This window comes from Morone saxatilis, unplaced genomic scaffold (genome assembly GCF_004916995.1).
Source record: "Morone saxatilis isolate NCDOM2014 unplaced genomic scaffold, NCSU_SB_2.0 Contig5, whole genome shotgun sequence".
NCBI lineage: Eukaryota > Metazoa > Chordata > Actinopteri > Moronidae > Morone > Morone saxatilis.
The window spans coordinates 7356997-7367072 of record NW_023340095.1 but is presented as its reverse complement, the minus strand read 5'-3'; the positions used below and the strand labels follow the sequence as shown (position 1 = coordinate 7367072).

The 10076-nt window shown below is 39.7% G+C and overlaps 1 protein-coding gene across 1 annotated transcript; it reads left to right on the top strand.

The window, feature by feature from the left end:
• Positions 1 to 6075: 6075 nt before the first annotated feature.
• On the top strand, positions 6076 to 9117 carry cdk5r2b (cyclin-dependent kinase 5, regulatory subunit 2b (p39)). The gene has a single exon (XM_035676117.1). The coding sequence runs from the start codon at positions 6342 to 6344 to the stop codon at positions 7212 to 7214; it is 873 nt and encodes a 290-aa protein (XP_035532010.1). The 5' UTR covers positions 6076 to 6341; the 3' UTR covers positions 7215 to 9117.
• The last annotated feature ends 959 nt before the right edge of the window (positions 9118 to 10076 follow it).

Sequence of the window (10076 nt, the reverse complement as noted above, 5' to 3'; positions counted from 1 at the left end):
CATTCATACAATGATGGCAGAGGCGGAAATGCAAGGCACCAACTGCTCATCAGAAACAGAAACTAATCCCATTCACACACCGATGGGCAATTTTGGTTCAGTATCTTGCTGGAGGACACTTCCAACCATGATTCATAAAATGATGAGGGTGGATGCATACTAGAAAAATCTTCTTCAGAAAGTCAATAACTCAATAACTAGAGCAAGAATAAATACACAGTTATTTTTGTGTATATGCATTGCTTGGATGCAGTGATTCACCCTTATTTTACTAAACTATAAACATCCACTTGGGAGTCAATATCATATTATGTATCAGTTACAGTAAAGTGAATACTTATTACTGAAGCTGCACTATAGATTAATCCACACTTATGCCTCTTATGGAATAGAAATGTGTGTGCAAACAAATACATTATTCAGGTAATGCTTCATGATAATCCAGATCTCTACTGTGCCTGTGTGGTATATCGCAATCATGTGTACAACAATGAAACACAATGATTAAAGCATTACAGTATCTTTTCCTGTCTGTGATGTGGTTTCCACTACCCTCTGCCTCTCTGCTAACTCCTACTTTCCCGCTGGCAGAGCCTCAGTTAGTTGACGGGAGAATTCTGTCACTAAAGCTAATATTAGTCAGGTCTCAGAAACCTTCACTCCTCTCTTCAGTCATTCTGCCTGATATGTCATCCCACAGTTTCAACAGAACTAATTAAATGTTAGGATGACGTGTTGAAGACATGTGCTGACAGCAAATATCACCAGACAAATATTCCACTCACAGTCCGGTTTAATTTGCAGTCAGCTGGATGTGACTGCCCTCATGTGGACAACTTGCAGCTTGTCCATCATTAGAGATTGAGAGTGTTCTTTTTAGATATGTTGCTGGTTTGTAAAGATATTGCTCCTTTTCTGATGAATCATAAAAGGCTAAACAGATTGTGAAACTTATTTATTTTATTTATAGGTTCTAATTGGACTCTTCTAAGTTGTGTATGTGTTCAAAATGAAAATCTCAAGGGACTGTTTCAGCTGTCGACACTTAAGTGCCTGTCTGCTGGACAGAAACAAGTAGAAAATGTACATGGACAAAGTGTTATCCTCTTTACAGATGACACATTTGTTTTTGTTTTTCTTCTTACATTAAAATCAACAGATAAACAAACATATGTGCATTGCATTTTGTTCTAAATGCAAAATGGAAGTTTCCAAATATATTTTCAAAAAGTAATTAAAATAAAATATGTACTTATACCCTTCAAGTTTTACCAATAACAGATAAAATGAATGAAAACAAGTGGTTTTGAAGATGTTTTTTAAAAACAAGAAAGAGTCAGTTAGGAGCCACAATTATCATATTATGCTGGTAAAAGATTTTTAATCTAACAATGTGTGAAAACTTTGTGTGCAGCTTCATAAAAAAATGGTCAAATGCTGAGGTGTATACACACTGAGTGCAGTAATTTTAGAATGAATGTGTGATCAGATCAAGTTAAAATGAATAATGCAGTAGACAAAGGAAACTGTTGCAGCTGCTACAGTTACACTGAGACACCACCAGGAGGCAAACTTTACCATTGGAAATTGATGGAGGGAAACACCTAAATGTTCTCTCTTCACATATATCTATATACATGCAGAATACAGAATATGCACATCACAGCTGGAGTCTTTCATTATGTTGTGTTCTTTTTCCTTTTAGCACAGCCATCAGAAGGCTTTTTTGATATATTTGCAATATACCATAGATATTGAATTTGATGTTTAATTGATTCCAATGTGTGATGGAAAAACTGAGAAGAAGATGAACCACTCATATTCAATGAAGAGTTCAGGAGACCCTGATGACTTACACAGCAGAATTTATAGAGGCTCGGCTGAGAAGAACATGGATCAACCATACACAGTGCAATTGCCAACCCAATTCTGAAGATTATCTCCCTTTGGAGGATATTTAAAAGAAACCTAGACCCACATCTACTAGTGTCCCAATTATGGTCATGACAAATGCAGCTACATATGTGTGAAGATCCAATTGGATAATGGTTTAAACCAAACTCTAACTCTACCTACACTATCCTAAGTCACGTTGAATGGCACACACAACACATAAAGGAGACAGTCAGCGTTTGTATTACAGTGTTCTTAACCATGGTCTTAACTACAACATGTTGGGTACTCAACCTTATCAGCTGCTCTGCATAGTCTAGCCAGCAAAACAGTCGGAGAGGAGGACAAATTAAGAAAGGCTGTGACCTGTGACCTCCTTTGGGTTTGTTGACAACTTCACAGTGGCAAAGAGAGCACCATGCCATTTCAGTCTAATGTAAAGAAGGAAACTTCCTTCACTTTTGTTCTTTTCAACATTGGGATAAAGTTTGTGTTAGAAAGTTTAAGTGTGTTGGCAGCACTCAGTGTTCTTTCTGTCTGTTTGATTTACACATCAGATGTTCCCTTCATCCTGAAATCCTGTAATCTGAGTGATCTGGAACAGGAGACACCTCTACCTTAGTGTTTGTTGCATTTTTTGCATCTATGTTTTGTTTTCTGTGATACTTCAGACTATTTATGTAGGGACAGTAATTATGTATTGTATTTATTGTCGTTCACTGTTTATTATTTTATATTATTTTATTTCTTACATGTTTCTTTGAGTGCCCATATTTCATTTTTTCAAAATATTAGCTCACAATAGTGAGTTGGAAGGATATTTGGGGATTTGAGGATTGCTATTTGGTGCTATGCAATAATTTAAAAAATCAGTAACGTTAAATACCAAAAGAAGCAGCATTTATGAAGCAGTTAATGATTAAGGAGCAGAATGACTACAGTTATTCGGAATCACAGTTGAAAAAATACACTTGTGTTCATTCAACTTTATTGATCTTCTGGCAACAAATTATAAAAATACATTGTTTGTTTATTTTGTGTTACATGTCAAAATTACATGGTCATGTTCATAAATATTTAATGAAATATTATACTTTTCATGTGTTTGTTAGTTTGGTACTACCTAAAGTTGATCTAATCAATATGTTTTTACATAAACCATGGATCAGATGTATGTGTGTATTGGTTAACTAACAGAGAATTAACTAAGTTCCTCTCAGCTCTATGGAGCTTTTTAGTCTATTTTGGATCATTGTTTTGGTTTTCCTGCCAACAAACTCTGCTCTTTAGTACTTCCAAACACAGCAATCAGCAAAAAACTCTGATAAACCCACATTACCATACCTGTCCATCAGCAAATAGCAGTTTAGCACCAACAATGTTAGCCACTACCTGGAGAACATAGTGGCACATTTAGCAGCTACAGAGCCAAACTTCCTTCAGGAGTTGGTGGAGACCAAAAACAGAGCTAAAATTGGAATGGATGTTGAAACTCCAAATAAACGCTATTGTTCCTCAGTGTCTGATGGATGTGTAAAAAGGCAACCGTTTGCAACAACTTTTAAAGGTGATAATGTGTCAATACTGTCTTTACAGCTAAATCCACTACATTTGCAAAATTAAAAGAACTATAAGGAATTCTTTGTAAAAGTCTCCAGAAACATAAGTAAAGTGTAAATGTTTTAAAATGAAAGAAAAAGGAAGTAAACCATTCAACTTCCCATGAGTCTAGCAAACGTGATTGATGCTTCAAGTCTAATACATTGAGATTATTCCTCTGCCACATCCTGTTGCGTTTTTGTTTGTTTGATTTGCGATGAAAGAGTTTCCTTTGATCACCACCTGATTTGTTGGATCAAACGTTGGCATGATCAAAAGAGTTTGTGTGAAATGGGAAGCACTTTGCAGTTTTGGGATTGTCTTTCATCTTAATTCACTAAGTTTGGTTTAAATTACCTTCCGACTTCACGTCTTTCATCTTGTCACGGTTGTTTCGGCTGACAGTTTTAACAGGTGTGTGAGGCAGCTTGTAGATGATGACTGTTATTGATGATCATCATGATCACAAACATGATACAAAGATGGTGTTGATGATAATTAGATTATGCTGAGGGTGTCTGTTGTGGTAACAGTAGTGATGATGATTTGGGATGTTGATAACAGTAGTGGGTGGAGGAAAAGTTGATGAATGTGCAAAATGATTTGATTTGTTTTTATAATACACATGTTGCTTCTAAAATAGAGTAAAACAAATAAATAAAAATGTAACAATTAGATGTTAAATGATGAACTAAACCTCAAAATAGCGATTTCATTTATTTTCTTGACCAAAATGCTGAGATATAAGCCCGCTGTGTATATCTTTTAAGTTTTCTTACACCTCTTAAAATCAAGAAGGCCTTGTGGAAGTTTTGACCCCCAGGTTAGTAACCACTGACCAGTGTATAGGATTCAGTGGCATCTAGTGGCGAAGCAGTAAATTGCACCTAACTGAACACCGCTGGCATCTGTATGGACGCAGAACTGACAAAAACAAGGAAAGCCCTATCTAAAGCCAGTGTTTGGTTTGTCCATTCTGGGAGAAATGCATTACTTCCATTACTATAGAAACATGGCGACATCTACAGAGGGCGCCCTCAGCGTCTGCATATAAAAACAGCTCATTCTAAGGTAATAAAAACATAACAATTCCTATGTTTAGGTGATTATGCACTGATGAAAACATACCTATGAATATTATATTCCATTTCTGCCAGTAGATCCTCCTAAATGTTGCACACTGGACCTTTAGTGTAGTATTTTTACCAGTAAAAGCTTTTGACAGTTCACTGGATCCTGTCTTACATTTTAAGACATTTTTAGATTAATGGCTGCAGGATTTTATCTCACATTAGCTGACAAGAGATCAAGTAGAATAGTGGAGGAATTCAGTCAAACTCAACAAACACTCATGGAATTGGAAAATAAAATGAAAGAAGAAAAGAAAAGAAAAGAAAAGATATAAAAAGCTGGATACATCAATCTTAAGGTTCTCCATATACCTAAAAAATAAGGCATCTCATACGAAACTGTGAGTGGAATCTGTTGAATAAACAACTCATCTCAAAAATATGGAGCAAATGAAATATTTGTATGGAAAATGTAGTTGGCAAATCAATAAATTGCAATATAGAAGAAGTAAAAAGACATATATGGGGTTTAAAGTCATTTATTGCATAATCCTTCAATTCAGCTAAGTAGCAAAGCCCTTTCTGAAGACTCCGTAGACTTTGAGTGCTATTTGTATCTGTTTCCACTGCAGACAGTCATGTAACTTTGCAGAGAGGTGCCAGTTCTGCTGAGGGTAATTGGATCACCCATGGAGTTTCCTGAGACCTGCACTGCAGTAGATGGGTGGAGATTTAAAACTGTGGCCTACAACGTTGCAATAGATCAAAGCCGTGAAGTATTAAAGGTCATAACCTGAGGACTGGATAACAACTGAATGTATGTCAGGCAAAGTAAGTGCAGGTGATGTTTCTTATTTTGAAAAGTACTAACGTCACTGGCATCAGGCCTACTATTCATAACTCACATTTTAAGTTTAGTTTGCCCAGTCCTGGCACAAACACCTTGTACAGATTCCTTTCCAACATCTCTTCAGGGTACATTCTTGTATGAACCTTTGGGGGAAGAATGTTGTTTCAAATATTGAAACCAGTTTTAAAAAATGCACTTTAGTGGGCTAACCCTTTGCTTATGATGCTTCTGCTTGATTTTAATGTGTGAAAATATGTGTAATGTCAGCAGGACGACTCTGACTTTTGAACATAACAGATCATTCTTAAAAGAGACTAAAAACTGACCTGGTAATCCACTACACAGATGCATATTAACCATCCATCTAAAAGAATGGATGATAAGGTGGTGTAATGTTGGTCAGGGGTTGGTCCTATTTTTATACAGATTTAAATATCACTGATTTTCCAAACTGAACTACTGGAAAAGAAGAGCAGTAACCCATAGAACGCCTCTTACCTGAAGCCTATATGGGCTATCAATGGCAACCTAGGACTAAAAACAACACACTCAGTGATTGGATCATTGATTGACGTTCTCATTGGCTGAGCTCGGCTGCCAGTCAGAGGCTGCACTCGCTGGTTCGTTATATCCACGACTTAACGCAGGGCGACTAATCTTCGCTCAGGCTACAGCCAAAGGATTGTGTCGCAGCGTCTCCCTGCTGAGGCGCTGACAGAGCATCTGTTGGAATACAAGTTCACTCTGACAACCTGCTCCATCTTCGTCCCCGCCACACCGCCCAGGAGCGACCATACGGAGCAACTGAACGTGTAGATGGAGTTTCAATCGCTGTCGTGACTGTTTCTCCACCGCCTCTCACCCCTGCAGAAGACTGCGTTCAAGTTGCAGCAGCATCCACACCACCGCGGCTCTCTCCTCTCGCAGTCATGGGAACCGTCCTCTCTATATCCCCGGCGACGAAGAAGGGATCTATTATGGACTCCGAGGTCGCGGGAGGCAAAAACGACAAGAGCCTCAAGCGGCACTCGATGTTTGTCTCTCTCTCCTGGAAGAAGCTGGTGACCAGTTCAGCCAAGAAGAGTGCCAAGAAAGTGACCCCGAATCCGCTGCCTGCCCCGTCCAGCCAGGTGGCTCAGCTCAACATCGAAAACGCCAGGAAGACGCACCAAACCGAAGAGAAGAAACCAAAAGTGCCCATCCCGGTGCCGGTGCCCACGGTCCCCAAACAAAACGGCGATGCTGCCGTCCAAAACGGGAGGCTGTCCACGGTCCAGAAGCAACCCAGCAGCCTGTCTCTGGTGTCACCGAGGCGGATAGTCATCCAGGCTTCAACCGGGGAGCTGCTTCGCTGTTTGGGGGACTTCATGTGCCGCAGGTGTTTTAAACTGAAAGAGTTAAACAGCGGGGAGGTGATCCTCTGGTTCCGAAACATTGACCGGACTCTTTTGATCCAGGGCTGGCAGGACCAGGGCTTCATCACGCCGGCCAACGTGGTGTTCGTGTACCTGCTGTGCGAAGACACGATAGCGGACAGCGTCGACAGCCCGGCCGAGCTGCAGGGCACCTTCCAGACATGCCTTTACCTCGCCTACTCCTACATGGGCAACGAGATCTCCTACCCACTCAAGCCGTTCATGATCGACTCGAACAAGGACGTTTTCTGGGATACGTCGCTCCGGATCATCGACAGGATGAGTGCCAAAATGCTGCAGCTGAACGCAGACCCGCACTTTTTCACCGAGGTCTTCCAGGACCTCAAAAACCAACGAGACAGCAGCGAAGCGAACCTGGACCGCTGAAACAAACAAGACACTGGTGTTTTTTGTTTTTTTAATTTAAAGGATTAAATGTTTTATGCAAAATCACATAAAACGGTGGTTTTGAATGTAAAGGCCAGCGTTGAAGGCACCTCACGTCTGGGCTGAATATCTCTCTAATGGTGTTACACAACCGGTGTTTAGGCTACAGTGTAGGAGATTTCATACATGCATGCCAATGGTGTATTGTCCTCTTTTGTCTTGCCCCTTGAATGACCCGGGGATTTGACTTCGTGGTGCAAATCACAATCCCCACAAGTCCCCGTTTCGTTCACGGTGAGCCTACTTGCCGGGGAAGTGGGTGGATGTCGCAGTGAGGTGAGGTGAGGCAGGACCAGAATAGATCCGTGTTTTTGTGGAGGAGTGGGGAGGCGGAGCTGTCCGAGGTGCTGACCTGTTCGGCCATTTCTTCTCCGCTCCCTGCTATTTTTGAGTCACTTTGCCACAACAGAGCCAAGCGTGGCTTAAGAGGACCAGAGTCAGCCCAATACACCTTCAGCACATAAGCCTAAGCCTTGTAAGAGGAGGTATAGAGTGGGCTAAATTGTGCTTTTTTAAAATTCCCTCACCTGCTGATAGTTAAGCTGTAAGACATGCAACAGATATCTTTAAGAGGACGTGTTACTTGGTTTAACTGTGGATTTTCCTCTAAGGGTAACAGAGTTGAAAAGCTATAGTTTCCGTCTGCAAATCTTGATTGGGTACTGCAGAAAAGCACCATGCTGTGTATGGCTATCTTCATACCTGGGATATAACTGTTTTCTCATCTACTTTTGTGTGATTAAAAAGCACCAATTTCTTCATATAAACCACCTGACTTTGAATTTTTTAATATCTTCTGTTTGCCTACCGACGTGATGCTGTAGTGGTGTATCTGTAAGTGGGCAGTTGGTTCAAGATGAAGATGAGGGAAAGCGGCATAAATGTAAAGAGGAGGGAGTATCTCCCCCCCCTGGAATGTATATGATAAACTGCACTAAATGGGCCCATAGCTGGCCATATAGCAAGGTTATCAACCCAAGACCTCTGTTGTGTATTGCTTTCCAATACATTGCAGATGCCGACATAGAGACTGAAAGGAATGTACAGTTTTTCAAGAGATTTTTTTTAAATCTCATATGTGCCAACTGAAATATTCTTGGCCTGAAACTATACGGTTTACATGTACATATCCCACGCTCTTTATTTTTATTTTTCTCTGCCTTTTTTTGGAGGCGACTGTATATGATGTCGGTCGAGCACAACAAACAACAAATAGAGCTTAATGGTCAAATCGTATTCTTGCCCTGCTCTGTAAATGTGCTGTGGGCCTCAGTTTGCTGGGTTCAGTTCACTTTCAGTGTAGTCAATTCAGGAAGGATCCTCATAATGTAAATATTGAATGTAAAGGTGTCATTAAGAAGTGACAGAAAATTATAATTTGCACTCTCCATTGCAGTTTCTATAAGCTAAAAGTGATTTGGGCATACCTGTCAGTTGTTATTCAGCATTATGCTCCTTCTAAGTGATCATTGTGCCGTGGTGTTGTGAACTCATTGCTTGGAAAGTGAAATATAATGCTGCTATTTTTGCACAGCTGAGAACAAACCCTTGATGTTTTGCACAGTGGTATAACATGTCATGTACCAGTGTTTCCTGTCAGTTACTGGAGTGTTTGCCATTAAGTTTGCTGTTAATGTCACCAAGTCTCGCTCTAGGATGACCATTTGTGAATTAGATCTTTTGTACAGTTACATTTTCCTATATATCAGCCATGGAAAGTGATATTTAGATGTGTGTGTGTTGTCTGTGGTGTTGCGCCACAGTTGCATTCACTCTCTCTATATGTTATTAAAAGGTCGATGCAGTTATTGTTTATGGTGATCATGATGAAATAAATCCAAACGTATGTAGGATCTCTTATCTCTCTTGAATTGCTTTGTCTTAATGTTTATGTGTGTGGTCACTACCATGTGTAATCGTATGTGTGAGGGTACGTGCTTGTGGTCAAAGTTTTCTACTCAGTTTGCTGAAGAAGTAATTAACTTGGACAGCTTCTTATCTACTCACACCACCCACTAATCCTTTGATTTGCAGGCAACCCTCGGGACATGGTTATGCAATAGAAATAAGTCCATGACAAATATGCTTACTGGGTGATACCATAGGTTGCCATGAGACTGAAGCTCATGAGACTTCATTTGTTGCCATGAAACTAAAATTTATCAAATAGAGTATTCTTTCATGGAAAAGTTTACTGACACAAAGATACAAATTTAGAAGACAATTTTGCTTTATTTCCTTATGGGCGTATAAGGAAATGGTAGATATCTGTAACAATAGCTACATTACATTGTAGAATATTTTGCAGTCAATATACCTGTATTGTTCACTGAACACAGTGAAGTACGCTGACACATATAAAGGATATTTTTGGTATCCTTTCTGTGTGTCCTGGGTATTCTAATCTGGGCCACATACTGAAATGGGAACACAGAAGTGAAACAGTGAGAAAGTAAATTTTACAAAACAAAATGGGAGGAGGAATCTGCAGCTATCAATCTGATAAACTACTCTCACACTCTACATGTTTAATAATGATTAACAGAGACATGTAAAATTTAGGAACAATTTTAAAATATGCCTTTCTTGAGTTGGATTTTACATTAACATGTGACAGATTATGAAGTCTAGGTTAAAACATGGATACATTGATGCTGTATGAGAGAATGGAGCTGAATTGATGAGGGTTTCCTCATGTTTTTTATGAATAAGCCACGTGGGCTGGAGAGTTGCTTCATGTGATTGGTTAGAATCTGCTGCAGTCTCAGAACTGTCTGTGACTCTCTCCCTCTCTCTCTCTCT

Bases quoted from the DNA above. Each gene is read 5' to 3' on its own strand.
- cdk5r2b (XM_035676117.1), top strand. From the start codon at position 6,342: ATGGGAACCGTCCTCTCTATATCCCCGGCGACGAAGAAGGGATCTATT.